The sequence below is a fragment of the Petaurus breviceps genome, unplaced genomic scaffold, assembly GCF_028583685.1.
Source record: "Petaurus breviceps papuanus isolate PSGF00001 unplaced genomic scaffold, PetGlider_PUasm1.0 189, whole genome shotgun sequence".
Classification (NCBI taxonomy): Eukaryota; Metazoa; Chordata; class Mammalia; order Diprotodontia; family Petauridae; genus Petaurus; species Petaurus breviceps.
The window spans coordinates 2,302,695-2,321,176 of record NW_027185809.1 but is presented as its reverse complement, the minus strand read 5'-3'; the positions used below and the strand labels follow the sequence as shown (position 1 = coordinate 2,321,176).

At 40.2% G+C, this 18,482-nt stretch overlaps 1 protein-coding gene across 4 annotated transcripts in view; it reads left to right on the top strand.

Annotated features, from left to right (window-relative positions):
- Positions 1 to 2,317: 2,317 nt before the first annotated feature.
- The window catches only part of PSMA3 (proteasome 20S subunit alpha 3), a 41,622-nt gene continuing 25,457 nt past the window's right edge, over positions 2,318 to 18,482 (top strand). Inside the window, exons 1-4 of one of the 4 annotated variants that reach the window (XM_069091805.1) lie at positions 2,754 to 3,114; positions 4,522 to 4,568; positions 9,307 to 9,389; positions 14,998 to 15,121. In XM_069091805.1, the coding sequence (XP_068947906.1) occupies positions 9,367 to 9,389; positions 14,998 to 15,121 (147 nt within the window). In that variant the 5' untranslated portion in view covers positions 2,754 to 3,114; positions 4,522 to 4,568; positions 9,307 to 9,366. Of the gene's footprint in view, positions 2,492 to 2,753; positions 3,115 to 3,839; positions 3,877 to 4,521; positions 4,569 to 9,306; positions 9,390 to 14,997; positions 15,122 to 18,482 lie in introns of those variants that run through there. The other 3 variants (XM_069091802.1, XM_069091803.1, XM_069091806.1) reach the window with 3 other exon arrangements.

Sequence of the window (18,482 nt, the reverse complement as noted above, 5' to 3'; positions counted from 1 at the left end):
ACTCTTCTCACTCAGCATCAGTTTGTATAGGCCTCTCCAGGTAAATATGAAGACTGCCTGCTCCTCGTTTCTTATAGCACAATAGTATTCCATAACATGCATATACCACAACTTGTTCAGACATTCCCCAATTGATGGGCAGTCCCTTAATTTCCAATTCTTTGCTACCACAAAAAGAGCTGCTATAAATAATTTTGTACATCTGGGTCCTTGAGGTAGGAAGATGTAAGTTTGCATCCTGTTTCTTTTATTTACTAGCTGTTTAGACACTAGATAAATCACTTAACTGCTTTCAGTATCATTTTCCTGAATAACTCTAGCACTTAACGTCAAAGGCTGCTTCTGAAGATCAAATGAGATAATGTATGCAAAGCCCTTTTCAAACCTTAAAGCTCTCAATAATGGAAAGCTGATTCTATTCACCTGGGTATCATTTTAAGAGCTGAACTATTTAAGATGTTTATGAATAATAATTAGCCAGCATTTATAGAGTACTGTACGGTTTGCAAGAGGCTTTACATACCATCTCATTTTCTACTCAACCCTAAGAGGTAGGGGTGATATTATTATTCCCATTTTAGAGATGAGGAAACTGAAGCAGGAAGAAATTAAGGGACTTCCTTAGGGTCACACAGCTCAGTGTGTGAGGCAGGGTTCAAACTCAGATCTTATTATCTTACTGAATCAAATAAGATGATATTGCATATGCAATGCCACCTTGGCGTAAAGAAACACATATAAGTTTTTTCCCTGTAATTTTTTTAATTTAAAAAAGTTTTATTCAACACTCATTTTTAATATTTTGAATTCCAAATTCTCTCCCTCCAGGCTCTCCCCCCATTCTTTGAGAAGGTAAGCAATATGATTTCAATTATAGATGTGGTCATGTAAAACATATTTCCATATTCAGATAAGGTCTGTGTGTAACTTTCCTGTAATAAAGCTCCCATTGGTTGAGAAAGTCATCAAAGTAAATTCTTTAACACCTGAATTGCTCTCCCAAATATAACCTTAAAATGTATACCATAACTTGTTCAGCCATTCCGCTCAATTGGATGGACATCCCCTCAATTTCTACTTTCTTGGCCACCACAAAAAGAGCTGCTGTCAATACTTCTGTACAAATAGGTCTTTTACCCTATTTTTCTTTTCTTTTTTTTTTTTTTTAGCTCTTTGGGATACAGATATAGTAGTATTATATGTATGGTTTCATGATCTTTTGAGCATAGTTCCAAATTGCTCTCCGAAATGGTTGGATCAGTTCACAATTCTACCCACAATGCATGTGTTCCAATTTTCCTACATCTCCAACATTTATCATTTTCCTTGTTTGTTGTAGTAGCCAATCTGATAGGTGGGAGGTGCTACCTCAGAGTTGTTTTGATTTACATTTCTCTAATCAATAGTGATTTAGAGCATTTTAAAAAATGACTATAAATAGCTTTAATTTCTTCATCTGAAAATTGCCTGTTCATATCCTTTGACCATTTATCAATTAGAGAATGACTTGTATTCTTATAAAATTGACTCAGTTCTCCATATATATATATATATATATATATATATATATGTATATTTTTTTTTTTGCCTTTTTTCTCGGAGGGCAATTGGGGCTAAGTGACTTGCTCAAGGTCACATGGCTAATTTTTGTGTTGAGGGTCTGAGGCTGCATTTGAACTCAGGTCCTCTTGAGTCCAGGGCCAGTGCTCTTATTCACTGCACCACCTAGCCACCCCTTCTCCACATATTTCAGAAATGAGGTCTTTATCAGATACCTTGGCTGTAAAAATCGTTTCCCTTCTAATCTTGGTTGCGTTGACTTTGTGCAAAACCTTTTAAATTTAGTGTAATACAAACTATCCATTCTGCATTTCACCATGTTCTCTTTCTCTTATTTGGTTTTAAGTTTTTCCCTTTTCCATAGTGTGATTTTTGCTCTCCCAGTTTGCTTGTATCACCCTTTCTGTTTAAATCATGTGCCCATTTTGACCTTGTCTTTGTATTCGCTATAGACTACAACTCTTAACAAGAGTGTGGTTTGTTTGTGTGTTTAGGAGCACTTCCCGGCTAGTCTGTAAGTCTTTTCAGGCCTTAGCTACTTCTGCTGGAATCTTTTCTTTTCTCAAGGCAGAGAAGCTGGGAACAGCTTCAGGGAGGTAGATGAGAAAACAAAAGGAACTGTGCGCATGCTCCGCCAGCCCCCTGCGAGGGGCGGAGGATGTAGATAACACCCCCCCCCCCACCCACATCAGTTCTGCGCACGCGTGCTCCGTGCCGCCCCACCCCCACCCCCGCTGCCTCTGGGCTCCTAGATCTTGCCAGAGACAGGGCGCAGCTTCTGGAGGCTATTGGTTGAAATTCGGACCAATGAAAACGGGCGTTGTTCGGCTGTGCCGGTCCGTGGGGTGAGGAGCGGCGGCGCTTTAGGCCTTGAGAGATCTCTCCGCGCCTCTGAGGTGGCTTCGGCGCCATGAGCTCCATCGGGACCGGGGTGAGTCTTGTGTTCCCCGCGCGGATCAGGGGACTAGACCGAGGGGGAAGCAGAGGCCGCTCGGAGCGCCCCCCGCGCCCCCCGCGCCGAAGCGCTTCCCCTCCCGTTAGCGCCCCCTTCGGCCCTGCCCGCCGGCTTCTGCTGTGGGAAAGACGCGCCCCCACCCCCGGGTCCCGCGCTCGGGCCGCCTCCGGGAGCGCGGCCTGGGGTCCCGGAGCCCCAGGAGCGTGTAGCCCCAGCCCCGGCCCCGGCGGGCGCCTAAGGCCCGTGGCCTCCTTGGGTTTGCCGAGTCATTTTCCTGGGCCGCCCGAGGAAACCGAAAGCAGTGAGCCGCGGGCCGGGGCGGGGCGGGGCGGGGAGAAGGGAGCGCGGACGCCGCGGACAACTTCCCCTTCCCCCCTTTGGGGGGGTGGGGGCCCCGCGGCCTCGGCGTGCTGCTGAGTCACGTGGCGGCCTCGGCGTGCTGCCGAGTGCGGAGGCAAGGCCAGGCCCCGCCCGCGTGCGATCGGTGCTCGGCCTGGTCTGCCCTTCCAGCGAGGTGTGTGCCCCGCAGCCGGTGCTTGGTGGTTCTGAAGCCTGGCTCTGGACCAGGCCGCGATACAGCAAAAGCCCCGCGTCAGGCGGTTAGTGCTCTCCCGGGACCTGCCTGCGGCTCTGCCGCCTCCTCCGCGCCGACCCCCGCCTCTGCTCAGCCTTGTAACGAGACGCGGCCCCTCGGCCGGTGTTCTGGACACTGAAGCCACCCTTCTTTGTCCCCCGTGGTACCGGGGGGGGGGGGGGGGGGGGGGGAGAAACAGTGCAGAGGTTTGTCCTTCAGCTTTTGGGAGGGGGGAGGGCGGGGCAATTGGGGTCAAGTGACCTGCCCAAGGTCACACGCCCAGCCAGACTCCAGGGCTCTGTCTAGTCCCTGCGCCGCCCAGCCGCCTCCCCCGCCCCTCCCTTGGTTTTTCTCCTGGAAGGTTCTAATGCTGCGCCGCGATCCCACTTACATCACCCCGTAGGGTCGGTATTGGTAGCGAGCGTCCTTCTGACCTTTAGAGACGCCTTGCCCACCTGAGGTCATCGCACCCCGGGTCTTTCTGGGTTTCGCAGACCAGTATTCCCTCCAGCTTGCCCCATCGCCCCTCTCAGCCCTTGCCTTCACGTTCTGTTGTCACCACTCGGCTTCATGGCCTCTTCTTCTCTCGCACTGTTCCCTCCAGTCCCATACACATGCTGCTGGTTGGTCGTGCAAAAGCGGTGCCCAAAACTAGGGCAGGACACCCCTTAAGTGAGTCACATGGAGCGCAGCGGTAGGTAGAGATGCCCAGACAAACGAAGCAGGTCCCGGTCTCCAGGAGCTTGCATTCCATCAGCTATCGACATGTATGGAGAGAAATCACAGGGTATGCACAAGGCAGGCGGAAGCTGCCAGGAATTCCAAAAGGTGTAGATGAGGGGGGAATGGGGGGACTGCTTGTGCAAAAAGGCCTGGCCATAGAATGTCCTGTGCAGGAAGCAGCGAAAGGATAGTTTGTTTAGAGTTTAGATTGGTGTCTCACGGGAGGGGAAGGGTTACGAAATCAGTCCAGAATGAAAGGTTAGAGAGCTTGCTTGTGGAGGGCTGTAAGTGCCAGAGAAGAATTTGTATTTCATCTTGGAAAATACAGGATCTCGAGCAAAGGGAATGATGTGATCATACCTTTCTTTAGGAATATCAGTTTATCAGCTCTGTAGAGGATGGATTGTAGATGTGGAAGACTGGAGGCAGGGGGAGACCAAACAGGAGAGGTAATGGATGAGGGCCTTCGTGAACGAGGGTAATTGTCACAGTCTTAAGATTTAGAGCGGGAAGGTTACCTTAGAAGCCAACTGTTCTAACGCTTTTCTTTTACAGATGAAGCAATTGAGGTTCAGTGAACAGTCATTCAGAAAATGATCATAGCTAGCATTCATACATTGCTTTAACTTTTGCAAATTACCTTACACATGTATTTTCATTTGATCAACAAAACAATGCTCTGAGGTAGGTGCTATTATTTATTTTACAGATGAAGAAAACTTGAGACAGGTTACAGGACTTGCTCAGGGTCACACAGTAAGTGTCAGATGCTGAATTTGAACTCAAAGCTTCCAAATCTAATGTGCTTTCCGCTGTACCACATGAGTGAAGACATGAGCATAGGTGTGAGAGAAAGGGAATTAAAATGGACAGAACTTGGTAACTGATTAAATGTTGGGGGGTGAGAGAATGATAATTGGTGTCTTAGATTTTCTTTGACCCCCTTCTCTCCCTGTATCAGTCAACTGTTACATTTCTTTTGTCCTCTGTCTTGGAATCTCGATCTACATCCTGCCTTCATAATCATTGTGATTTAGTTATTTAAATGTCTTACCTTAACTACAGATTCAGGCACTAATCTCTACCTTCTGCCTATCTTTTCATTATACCCTTTTAAATCCCCAATAATAATAATAAGCCCACCTTCATCCTGGATCTTTTTCTTCTCATACTCACAGAAATAAGTCTTTCTCCTGAAAATGCCTCATTAACCATTTGCTACACTCTCTAATGCTGGTTGTTTCTTTTTTCATGCCTCTTGATGTATCAAGTCACGAGGAAAAGTTAGCATAGTCCTTATTATCCGCTATCACTTCTACATATCCTTTTGTGCCACCATCATTTGTAACTCATCCTCCTTTTGAAGTTTAGTCCATCTGTCTCACACTTTAGAGTAGACCATGTCGTCTAAAACTGTTGATCTTAAATTCTGTAATTCTATTTTTTAGTAATAATCTAATGTCTTTCATATTGCCATCTGTGGAGGCAGAGCCAAGGTGATGGCATAGAAAGAAGCAGTACAGCAAATGTCCTCTCAGCCCCCTCAAAAAAAAAAAAAAAGACAAATTTTCCTCTAAACAGATCTAGAAAATGAGCCAGACCAAATTCTGTTGGGGAAATAAAAGGAAAGTCACAGTGAATTGGGTTTGGTGTGTGTTTGTTTGTTTGTTTTTTTGGCTTAGTTTGGCACAGAGACACAGGTTTGTGGACACTGGGGACTGGTTTGGGCCAGGAATATGCAGCAAATGGAACACTCCAGTGCCCAGGGAAAGGCTTTCCACCAAGACCAGCAGAGGTCTTAGACCTGTACTGGGGTGCTCAGCTGGGACAGCTGCCAGCTGGCGTCTTGTTACTCTCTGCACAGCTTCAGGTCACAGATCTGGGACAGACCTAGGAAGAGATGCCTTGGCGCCAGGAAGATGCCTCTGCCTGTTTTCCTGACTCCAGGCCTACGATTGCTACCCAGCTGTCTCTAGTGAAAATTACAGCCAAAATGTAGAATTTCCAGTCAGAGAAAAAATAATACAATCATTCCTATCATCCTCTGCCTCACTCCTTCTAAATTACTTTGTGTTTACGCCAACTTCCAGTGTTTTCTGTGTTCTCTGTGGCCTCACTTTTTTCTCTCATGGTCTTGATCCTGTAATTAACCAGTTCAGCAAAATGCTGTCTTCTACTCTTCCCTCCTTTGTTTCCTTTCTCTTGTTTGTGTTCTACCAGTGCTCGGCTTTGAGTAATTCTGTCATAAGCTTTCTGCTTCCACTCCTGAACTGTTAGAAGTTCTATTGAAGTTCCATCACTGCATTCACCAGATCCATTATAAATTCATGTTGTTGAGTCATTTCAGTTCTGGCCGACTCTTTTTGACTCCGTTTGAGATTTTCTTGGCAAAGGTACTGGGAGGATGTTCTGGAATTAGGGTGGGTGGATCATTGCTATGCTATAGTAATACTTTTATTCTTTCCTAGCTGACTTCCCATCTTGTTCTCTAGTTTCTCTCAAATGTTTCAAGTCCCCAGTGCCCCCCTTCCCTCAGCAGATAACCTCACTTCTAATTTTACTGAAGAAAATCAAGTCCATCTTTTGAACTTTATTCATCTTTTCTACTTCATACCTTTCTAGAACTTCCTTTCTTTCAAACTTTCTTCCTTTGATTCCGCCTTAGAAGAAGAAATCCTTTCCCCCTTTTCAAAGCCAATCCTTATGGATCATCTGTGTCCTTGATCACATCCCTTCCTAATTCATCTGGGAGCTTGCCTCTTTACGCAGATACACTTTCTCTTTCATTTTCAATCTCTTCTGGTCTGCTTCATAAGTTGCCTTCAGGCCTGCTCAGGTTTTTGCCATCTTTTTTCCATTTGATCCTATCAGCCCATCAGATTCATGCTGTTCCGTTTCCTTTTCATTGCCAAAATCCTAAAAATAGTTATCTAGACCAGTGGTATAAAACTGAAATCCCTGCAGCTGCATATTGTAAACTACAATATTAACATTATCTCTGTTGTATGGTTTTTTTTGTTAAACATTTCCTAGTGACATTTTAATCTTGTTTTGGCCTTGGGTTAGACATCTCTGACCTAGACTGCTTTTACTTCATTGCCCATTCCCTTTTTAGTTTTTTTTTCCTTTTTGGAGGGTAATTGGGGTTAAGTAACTTGCCCAAGGTCACACAACTAGGGGTGTGTGTGTGTGTGTGTGTGTGTGTGTGTGTGTGTGTGTGAAGTGTCTGAGGCCGGATCCAAACTCAGGTCCTCCTGACTCCAGGGCCATCACTCTACTCACTGCACCACCTAGCTGTCCCTGTCCATTCCCTTTTTAACAACCTTTGAAGTCTTGTTTTGACCTTGCCACTCGATTGAAACATGTTTCAGAGGATACCACTTATTTCTTAATTTCATGCCATTTTCTCAGTTCCCATTTTCCTAGAACTTTTTGTGGCTTTTGACACAGTTGACTACTCCCTTCTTCTGAGTATTCCCTTTCCTTGGCTTCTGGAACACTGTTCTATCTTGGTCCTCCAGCCTCTCCATTACTTAAATCTCCTTTTCTCATTTGTGATCTTCCTCTCAAATCTCTAGTCCTCAAAGGCTCTGTACTGAGCTCTCTTCTCTTTTTCTGTACATTCTACTTTGAAAATGTCATCTGCTCCCTTGAGTTCAGTCATCTTTGTGCAGCCTATATATATAAACACACAAATTCTACATTTCTCCATAACTTCATCCAATCCTGCATGTTTGACTGCCTGCTGGATATTTCTACCTGTATATGGTCATCACTTGAAACTAAGTCTGTTCAAAACTGTCCATTTGGAGGCAAAGAGATAAATGCCCTGTACATGTTTTCTTTCTCCCTTTCTCCTCCCACCTTCCCTCCCTCTCTTTTTTCTTCTCTTTCTCTCTCCTTTCCTTCTCTCCTCTCTCTGTTTCTCCCTCTTTCCTTTCTCTCCCCCCTACATCCTTTCTTCCTCTTTCCATTCTCTCCTTCTCAACACAAGTAATTCCTTTTTTGACTAGTCTACCTTTCCCCATAAATTATATTTAAGATTTCCCTCTATCCTGATTCTTGTGTGAAGCCAACCACAAACAAAAGCAAGACTTTTTGTCAAGAGTCCCTAAAGCCAGCCTGATGGGGAGACGGTAGACCTTTGCCCTTCCTCCAAGGTCAGGTTGGAACCCTTTATTTTTTTCTGCTTCCTTCAATGTACATATTTGTAGAAAATATATTGGTAGGTTACTTGACTGAGAGATTTTCTCCGAGCTAACTGACTTATGCCCAACAAGGTCTTTTTGTCATGAGACTCCCAAGTCGACCCACCAAAATTTCTGATATATATATATATTTTTTGCTTTTTGGAGGGGGGAAGGTAGGGCAATTGGGGTTAAGTGACTTGCCCAAGGTCACACAGCCTGATTTCTTTTGAAGGAACCTCTATCCTTCAAGCCACTCGGCTTTATGTCTGAATTACCCTAGACCCTTCATCACCCTAATCAAAGCTTCATCTTTCTTCTAGACTATTGTATTAGCTTCTTAATCAGTCTCTGCTTCCTAGTTTCTCCTTTACTAGTCTGTCTTTCACTCAACTAGCAAAATAAATTTTCTAAGGGCCAGGTCTGACCTACTTAACTTTTCTGCTCCTTGTTTAGATTAATGTAAAATACAAACTCCTTAGTGATCCTGATAATTAAGGTCCTCCTTATTCTAGTTATAAACCGCTTTTCCCAGCATTACCTTATACTGTTCCCCTTAGCATTTTGTGGTTTATCCAAACTGGGTTATTACATTTTGCCCCATAATCGGGGCAGATTTTATGCCAGATGTTTGCCTAAAAAGTAGGGTGCGACCCTTATGTGAGTTTTTTTTTTTTTTTAAACAATGTGTGCCGATACTACTTAAAAATCCATTTATTACTAACCTGTCTTGGGTGCAAGAACAGGATTCACAGAATACTCATGACTATGTTCAAATTGAATACTGACAAGGGTGAGAATTCCAGGCCCCGGTTTCTGAGAGAAGCCATATCCAGATGCCACTGGTGCATACATTGCTGCTGAGTAACTTCTAAGCTGCGTGATGAACAGAATTATACCATGCAATGATTGTGTGATGAAAGGTTATAAACCAGTTTTTGAACTGAAAAAAAAGGGTGTGACAATTAAGCAGTGAAATATGGTAGTAGCTGTTCTTCAAACACGAAGGCCATGTCTTACCTCCTCATTTGCATAAGCTATCCCTCTTCTCTGGAATGTATTCCTCCCTAATATCTACTCTTCTGAATTCTCACCTTCCCTCAAGGTCTAGGTTTACCTAGAACACTGCCTTTTTTCTTCTCTCCCCTTTAACTCTCCACCATGTATTTACTTTGCAGTGTACGTGTTTGTTTTGTCCTCCAATAGAATGTAAATTTCCTAAGTTCAGGCTCTGTTATAGATTTATCAATACCAAAGATGCTATCTATGTTGGTACAACAAGCATATTTTTGTTTTTTTTCTTTTAGTATGATCTGTCAGCCTCAACTTTCTCTCCTGATGGAAGAGTTTTTCAGGTTGAATATGCTATGAAAGCAGTGGAAAACAGTAGGTAAGGAAAAAATTTTACTTGCATAATGAACTTGTATAGCAAATTGTCACTGTCAAACAAATACTGTCTTGTAATTTTGAGATGCCAGATTTCTTGGGTTCAGAAATTTTAGAAATTTGATACTTTGTTTCTAGATCATTCTAGAAACATTGTTTCTTTACTATTTTATTACTTTCCTCTAAAATGTGTTATTTTTGTAGTTTCCCCTCAAATATCAGAACAAATGACAAATATTCACCATTTCTTTTTACTCAGCATGGGTAATGCCATCTTTTTTTGGGGGGGAAAGGAAATGTACTTTTTAAAAATAAATTTTCCTTTTTAATAAGCATTTGATAAGTATTCAAAAGTGAACATTTCAATATACAAGATGATTTTATGTGAAACAACTATTATATACAGTTTTTAAGAGTATATTAAATTTTTAACAATAGTAAAAACTGCATTTATGTCCTTTTCTGAACTTAATTTTACTTTTTAAACGTATTATTATAAATATTGATGCTTTTTTCTTTGCCTCAGTATCACTATTCCATAGCTCACCCCTTCCCAAATAGAAGCAGCAAATAGATTCGAAATCATTAATGATGTGTGACTGTCAATTTTTCTTAATATTTAACACATCTTCCAAGCCACTCAGGTTAATACCTCTAGGTTACCTTGGACTTATCTTGTTCACTCGTTTTTATGTCCAATTAATTGCTGAACCTTGTTTATTCTACCTCCATAACTTCTCTTTTTCTCATTCTTTCCATCCTTAGTATTGTCACCCCATGAAGCCTTTATCTTCCTTCTAGGCTAAGGTGTCAAACTCAAGTCCTTGGAGTTGTATATTGTTACACAAATGAAACATTATCTGTGTCACATTGTGTTTTTCATTTATTTTGTTAAACATTTCCAATGATATTTTAATCTGGTTCTTGCAGCTGCAGGATATGACATCTTTGTTTTAAACTATTGTATTAGCTTCTTAACCTGTCTCCTTGCTTCCCAATCTCTCCTCTCAGGCTGTCTTCCATGCAGCTAGCAAAATAATTTCAGAAGCGTTTGATGGTTATCTGACAACTAATCATTAGCATCTATTAAGGGTATACTCTGAGTCAGCATGGTGTTCTAAACTCTGGTTACAAAGACAAAAATGAATCAGACTTTGCCTTGAACAGCTTACAAAAAGACTTTGGGGAAGGGGAAAGAGACATATACATATATAAACGTATATACAAAATAAATGGAAGATAATCTTGTGGAGATAGCACTAGTAGCAAAGGGAAGAGTATAATACTTCATGTATTAAGTGACAGTTGAACTGAGCCTTGAAAGTGACTGGAGAGTCTAAGAGCCAGAGATGATAAAGGAGAACATTCAAGACATAGAGATCGCTAATGCAAAGAAGTACGTGTGTGAGGAACAGTAAGGAAGGTGGATTCTGGCTGAACCATATGAATATGGGGTGAGGCCAGTTTATAAAGAGCCTTGAAATGCCAGATGAGTTTGTTTGGTAAGGTAATAAGAGAACTTTGGGAATTTGGGTAAGGGAGCTGACATGGTCAGATCTATGCTTTTTAGGAAAATTACTTTGGCAGCTGTGTGGAGGACATTGGGTTGGGGAGAAGACTAGAGGCAAGGAGACCAGTTAGTGAGCTATTATAGCAGTTCTGTTTGAGAGGTTTTGAGAGCCTGAACTAGTGTAGTGATTGTGTGAGTTGAGAGGAGATAATTATAGGAAAGCTATTGTGGAGATGGAAATGAGAAGATTTGACAGCTTATTGGCTGAAATTGTGGGTGACTGTAAGGATGGTAGTGCCTGACAGAAAGAGGGATGTTCAGATTGTGGTGGGTTAGGGGATGGGATAGGAACGAGTTCTGGTTTTGGATAGTTATCCAATTTGAAATGTCCAAAAGGCGGCTCATTTTGTGAGACAGGAGCTCCAGAGAGGTTATGGCTAGATACCTAAACGAATCATCTTCAAGGCCCAGGAAAGAGCCTTAGGGACAGCTGCAGTTGGGGACGAGCTATAGATGATAATCTCTCAAAAGAGACTAAAAAAGAATAGAAGAGAACCAAGACAGAGAAGTGGCACAAAAACCTGGGAGGAAGAGTGGCCGTCTGTGTCAGAGATGGAGAAAGAGGATTGAGAAAAGGCAGTTAAGAACTCATTGTTAACCTTGGAAAGGAGGAGCTTAAGTGAGACATTATGATGGAAATGGTTAGGATGCTGTACTTGGGAGTCAAGAATTTCTGGGTTTAAAAAATTGAATGAGAAGAGAAAAATGATGAAGTTCAGTATAGGAGAATGTAATTATTAGTTGACTCTTATTATACCATTTTATTATTTTAAAAACATAATCCTTGTAGTAGAAATAAAACTTAGTAATGCTTAGAGCTGTCTGATGGTAGTGTGGGCTGACCTGTAAGATGAGTTCCCCATCCTGGAGGTCTTCAAACAGAAGCTAGATGACCATTTGTCATAGATATGGTTGAAGGCTACGGGTTAGACAACTGACCTTTTAGGCTTCTTCCAAGTTTGAAGTTGTTATTCAGTTTTGCAGATATAGAAACAAGGTTCAAAGTTCTAACTGTGACACTTCATGGCTATTTGACTGTAATTTTTTTTACTTCAAGTTTAGTGTGCACCATCACATCATGCTGCCTCTCCTGGGCTACTTAGAGAAATACGAGTTGTTGTAGAGACCAGCAGCTCCGATATCTTATGTCCCTCTCATCTCTTTTGTGATAGATTCTCTGAGGCTATCAGTTTCAAACTGGTCTTGCCAGAGACAAAAGTAGCCAGTTTGAAGTTGATTGGTTTCTTAGATTGTGAATTTCAAACGGTGGGTAATAGACACATTTTATATATAGTTTTCTGTCTGGTAGAACTAAAAGCAAAGTTTTTCTCTTGGGGAGATGATCCTGCCACCATCTATTTTTCAGACATGTGAGGTAGAACCAGGTGGACTTAGCTGAATGGAAGAGCCACATGTGACAAAAGAGATAGATCAAAATCAAACTTTGGTACCTCACAATATCTTAGACAAATTATTAATAGAATTGGCAACATTAAGCATTATTGAAGAGATTTCACAGTAGTTTTTCTCATAAATTCTTATAGTTATTTCATAAAGTACTTCAGAATTTATTGAATTTGGAGAACTTAAAACCCAATTTCCATTTCTTCCTAACCATTACTTATCATCTCCCCATCTACATCACTTACATTTCAGGCAAACCAAACAGGCTTTTTTTGGTATTTCAGTTGAATTTTCTGTTGGCAGTTTGGAATAAAAACAATTATGGAATGAAAGTCTTGTATGAGAGCCCAAATCTAGACTATTCTTAAAAACTATAATTTTAACCTTGAAGTAGTATTTAGTGTTTTATTTTTGACTGATAGTATTATCTTCAGATATAATAAGAAAATAGCTATACTGCATAATGTATGTCATGTACTGTATACTTAAAAATGTGTATGTAAATTGTATAAATCAAACTTTTCCCATTGACATGATGAACCACTTTGTTTTAGTTCTGTTTTAAGTTATTGGCATTTTAAAAGAAATCTCAGACAGAGCTAGAACTTTTTATGGTGTAACTCCTTGAATTCAATCATTGTATATAAAATAGGCTTTGTATCTAAGAGAAGAGAAAAGATAGATTGAAAAATACTTTTTTAAAAAATTCTTTTTGGAGGGGGGAAGGCAGGGCAATTGGGGTTAAGTGACTTGCCCAAGGTCACATGGCTAGTTTTTGTGTTAAGTGTCTGAGGCCGGATTTGAACTCAGGTCCTCCAGACTCCATGGCCAGTGCTCTATTCTCTCTGCCACCTAGCTGTGCCTTGAAAAAATACTTTCTGAAGCTACCTGGGGAACCTACCAAAATAACCTTAAGATGTGGTTAGTTTTGAGTGATGAACTAAAATTGAATCTTTAGATGGTGGTGTGTTAGATTTAAAACCTTTGAGAGAAGTATAAGGTTCTGTTTTGGTTTGTTTTTTGCTTTTTGGAGGGCAGTTGGAGTTAAGTGACTTGCCCAAGGTCACATGGCTAGTTTTTGTGTTAAGTGTCTGAGGCCGGATTTGAACTCAGGTCCTCCTGACTCCAGGGCCTGTGCTCTATTCACTGCGCCACCTAGCCACCCCAAAGTATAAGAATTTTATATTTTATGTGGTAAGAAATCTTCATGGAGTTTTTGAAAAAAGAAACTAGCTGATGAAAGTAGTATTTGAAAGAAAGTGTTGGAAAACTAGTCAGGAACAGGGGTAGGAAAACCAGCTAGGAAGCTGTTAAAAATACCAGGGACCTAGATGACATTGGTGACCATGACAATAGAGGACTTTCAATTGATAGGGCTTGTGATTGCATAAATCCAAGATACAATTGGAAGAATTAGGGGAGTTGGAGAACAGGCTGGTTTTGGGTGGGAAGTGATTTTATTTCGCATATATTTGTCTTTCCCTCAAAGTAAGCATCTATGTTAGAAGTTTGTTACCGGTATTGTTGTTGTGGTTTTTTTTTTTTGAAAGGGTAAGGTAGGGTTGGGGTTAAGTGACTTGCCCAAGGTCACAATCTAGTTTTTGTATTAAATGTCTTAGGCCGGATTTGAACTCAGGTCCTCCTGACTTCAGGGCCTGTGCTCTATTCACTGCACCACCTAGCCACCCGTTATCCATATTGTTAAGCAATTTTCACAAAGCTGTTACAATATTTAAATGATAGTTGATTTTTAGTATTGTTTTTTAGTTAATTCTGATGTGATTTATAGACATTAATTGAATGCCATATAGTTTATATCTACTCAAATAAAAGTGCTTTGCCTTCATAGTATATTTATATAATCAAATATTGGGGTTTTTTTTATATTTCACTATTTTTGGTCTCCTCTCACTAAGGAAATAGGGATGTGGAATTGACCTAGATAAAGCAGTTGTTGTTGTTATTTTAGTTAACATTTATGTAGCACTTTATGACTTGCAAAACCATATATTTTTACATAGATGATTTGATCCGCACAACAACCCTGTGAAGTAGGTGCTGTTATTATTCCCATTTTGCAGATGAGGAATCTGAGGCTGAGAGAAGTTAAAAAACTTTTCAGGGTTACAGAGTTAGTGTCTGAGGCAAGGTTTGAATTCAGGTAATCCAAGTCCAGCACTCCATACACCATGCCATCTAATTAATTCTAGCCCCTGTCTCAGCCATGATTTTGGCATATAGGCCTGAAAAAAACTTACTATGTGCAAGATACTCTGCACTAGTTGCTTCAGTTTGCCTAAGATGGTTTGGCAGCTACAATGTATTTTATGGTTACAAATGTTACAAATAGCTATTACTCAACCAGCATTTATTAAATGCCTAATGTTTTCCAGGCTGGGGATACAAAGGCAAAAATAATGGATAACCATGTAGGTTACCCTGAGCTCTTCTTTGATTTTTGCAGTAGGCAGATTGGTTCATTTGGAATGAAGTGTATCTGAGTTGTGGGCAATCCTAATCTGTTTTTAAAGTACTTTGTTGTTAAGCCGTGTATTGATTGTTTTTTTTTTTAATATAAGGAATATGAACTCTTCCTCTTTCAGTTTAAAAAAATTAATTTTCCCCCCACTTGTTTCAGTACAGCTATTGGAATCAGATGTAAAGATGGTGTCGTCTTTGGTGTAGAGAAACTAGTCCTTTCTAAACTTTATGAAGAAGGTTCTAACAAACGCCTCTTTAATGTTGATCGACACGTTGGAATGGTAAGATAACATTCCTCCTCTTTAGGAAACTTTCTTTGAAATAATTGTATTTGTTGTGATGTGCTTTTCAGAACTAAACAAAAAAAGACTTTAAAGAATTTGAAGCATCAGGACTGATTCTAAAAATGGAAACTGGAAGGTATCTCTAGTAGTGAAGCAGAAGACCTTGAGCAGTGAGCGACAGTTAAAATAACTGAAATGAGCTAAAGATTCCTACTAGATATACTGTGATTGGTTGATTTGCTAGTAAGAAATTATGTGCACACTCTGGCCAGTGGTAAGTATGAAGGTTAAAGAGAAAAAGATAAGCGTATTGAGCAGTATGAGTGGTAATATATCAGAAATGTCAGTTCATTGGAATACTTTGATGATAGATGAAAGCCAGGGACAGAGACAGAAGGTAGAATAATTCAAATGTTGGAAGACAATACTATTCAGAGCTCAGTAGCTCCTAAGAGAATCAGTGACATGTTATAGACATGTTAGCTATAGGATATTTGTGAATTCAAGATCAGAAGGTGGATGAATAGGGCAGTTAGTGGAAAGGCAAGCCAAGTCTTCTATTTTCATTAGAATATTACTCTGTTCAAGTAATGCCACCCTGAAGTTGTACATGTCAACAGTGAAGGAGGTGGTACAGTAGCAATCAAAGTTATGCTAGAACTGTACAATGTGTACAGTATTTTTTAGCTATCTTAATCTAGCAGAAATAAGGTTAAGCTATGCTAGGACATGAATTCTGAACTTTTTTAAATGAAAAAATCAGAGGCTGCCTTCTTGCTTGGCCCCAGTGATAGCTGAAAAGGCCAAAAAAATAAGCAAATTCTGAGCCACGTGTATTTTCCTCAACATTTTGGTGTTACTAAGTTTTGATATCGTTGGTAGAAAAACAACTGGCAAATCATGAAATTGCAGAAGAGCCTTGAGGTTTTTTCACTAAGTTATACATGCAAAAAAAGTTCCTAAACAATTTTGTAGTGGTAATGAGACTGGTCTTTTGACAGTGTTCCAGTTGTCAACCTAGCATAGCCAACCTTAGTTTTAAACAAACTAGGGACAAGTTCAGTGTTATTTATTTATAGGCTCCCATAAAATAAAGCCTTTGGTGTTTGGAAAGTGTAAATCATCCTAGAACTTTAAAAAGTGGCACAATTATCTGATGCGTAATCATAACATCTGTTTACATAGTCATTTAAGGTTTTTTTAAAACCCACTCCACATAGCAACCTTGTCAGGCAGTTAGTACTTTTATTCCTATTTTGTAGATGAGTAAACTGGGGCTCAAAGGTAAAAATAAAATAGAAAAGTCATATAGCTTCTAAGTGTTGAAGAAATGATTACAACTCTTGTCTACTGAATTCACATGTAGTATGCTTTTGTATAGAGAGATTTTGTCTGTCCCTCATTAATTCTATCAATCTTCCTGTGGCATCACTAAAGATTATTCTAGAAATATAGACCTAGCCAGAGACAGCAAAACAGTACTATTATTAGTTAATTGTAGAACTCACTTTGTGTTGTTCCTTACTGGGTCTACCATCTTGTTGTTTTTTTTTGTTTTTTGCTTTTTTGGAGGGGGTAAGGTAGGGCAATTGTGGTTAAGTGACTTGGCCAAGGTCACATGGTGTGTGTGTGTGTGTGTGTGTGAGAGAGAGAGAGAGACAGAGAGAGAGAAATGTCTGAGGGCGGATTTGAACTTAGGTTCTGACTCCAGGGCTGGTTCTCTATTCACTGTGCCACCTACCCACCCCACTACCATCTTTTTTGTATCTTCTCTGAAGTTCATTTTGGAAACAGAGGTTTAGCTGGAAATAAAGCTGTTACTACTACTAAGTAATTGTAGAACCATCTTGTCATGAATTATCTTCCTTCCTGCTAATTTTGTATAGTTTACCCAATATTTGGACTAAGATATTGATCAAAATGTTATTACAAACAAGATTTTATGAGAAAAGTTGATTATGTAGCTATTGTAGAAGATAGTTTAAGTATGTAGTTTTAAATGTTGCCTCTTCAAATGTTAAATGAAGGTTTATTGAACATTTTAGTCTGGTGTCATGTTTAGAGAAGTGTCATCTTCTTGTGGTTTAAGATTTGTAGATTTAGGAGTAAAACCTTCCTGAAAAATACTAGCACAATATTTAAAATGGTAAAGATCACTTCTCTTAATCCCATGAAGAAACAGTACACATAAATGAGTGGTTGTGGTTGATAAAGTGCCAGTGGTGTTTTTATGGTGTAGATAAATCTTTAAATGTTACTAATGAATTAAAGAATGCCGATAACAACCAAATTGATGATGGCCTGGAGAATAAAGAAAATATTTCTAGAATACCGTCAATATTCCAGTCTCCTGAAGCTTATGGTTGCTTATCCATCAGTCCACCTTGTGTGAGAGATACAGATAACCAAGCCAAAACTAATATTGGGGCATTTTTTTTTTTTGAGGGAGCAAGATATAGAGGCAGGAAAGGATCTTTGGCCATTCAACATTATTTTGATATCCACACTATCTGCATCTAAAGCTGCAGTTTAATACTGAGAAATTATTCTATGTGGGTGTTCCCCTCCATTCCATCTCCATAGTATGTTGTTTTCATGAATTTCATCAATCAAAAAAGTTTTGTTACCTTTTGGCCAACATTCTGGTTATGATCCTCTCTCTAGACTTTAGATGATGGACACGTTTATGCTCATACTGAACTTCAAGCCTCCCCCCAAGAATTTGAACTCAACTGACAATAAATAGCATTTGAGATCCCAGGTTGCTTTTCATCAGAGATGAGCTTGAATAGGCAGTAGATAGAGCTATGCCTACAATACAATAACTAGACATAATAGTGACCCTAAATGATTAGAAAAAAAGTATTATTTAATATAGGAATGTATATAATCATTGTAGAACATACCATCAAAAAATTCAGTTCAATTCAACAAACATTTATTATCCATATTTACACTATATGGGGCATTGGTGATACAAAGAAAAAACCTTACACGGTTTTTGCCCCCAAGAAGCTTATATTTTAAGGGGGGGGCAATGTGAGTTATACACAGACAAGTAAATTCAAACTGCTTGGAGAAGTTAAAAGGCACTAACAACTGAAGAGGATTGGGAAAAAACTGAGCTTGAGAAGCTAAATTGGGGCTGTACGTTGAAGGGGAACTAGAGACTCTAAGAAGCAAAGTAGAAGGAGCAGTGCATTCTAGGTATGTGGGACAGCCAGTGCAAAGACAAAGTTGGGAGATGACGCATGAAATCCAAGGAACAGCAAGTAGGACTTTTGGGCTGGAATATAGAGAGTAAAAAGGACTAAAATGAAAAAAGTCTGGAAAGATAGATGGGAGCCATGCTGTGTAA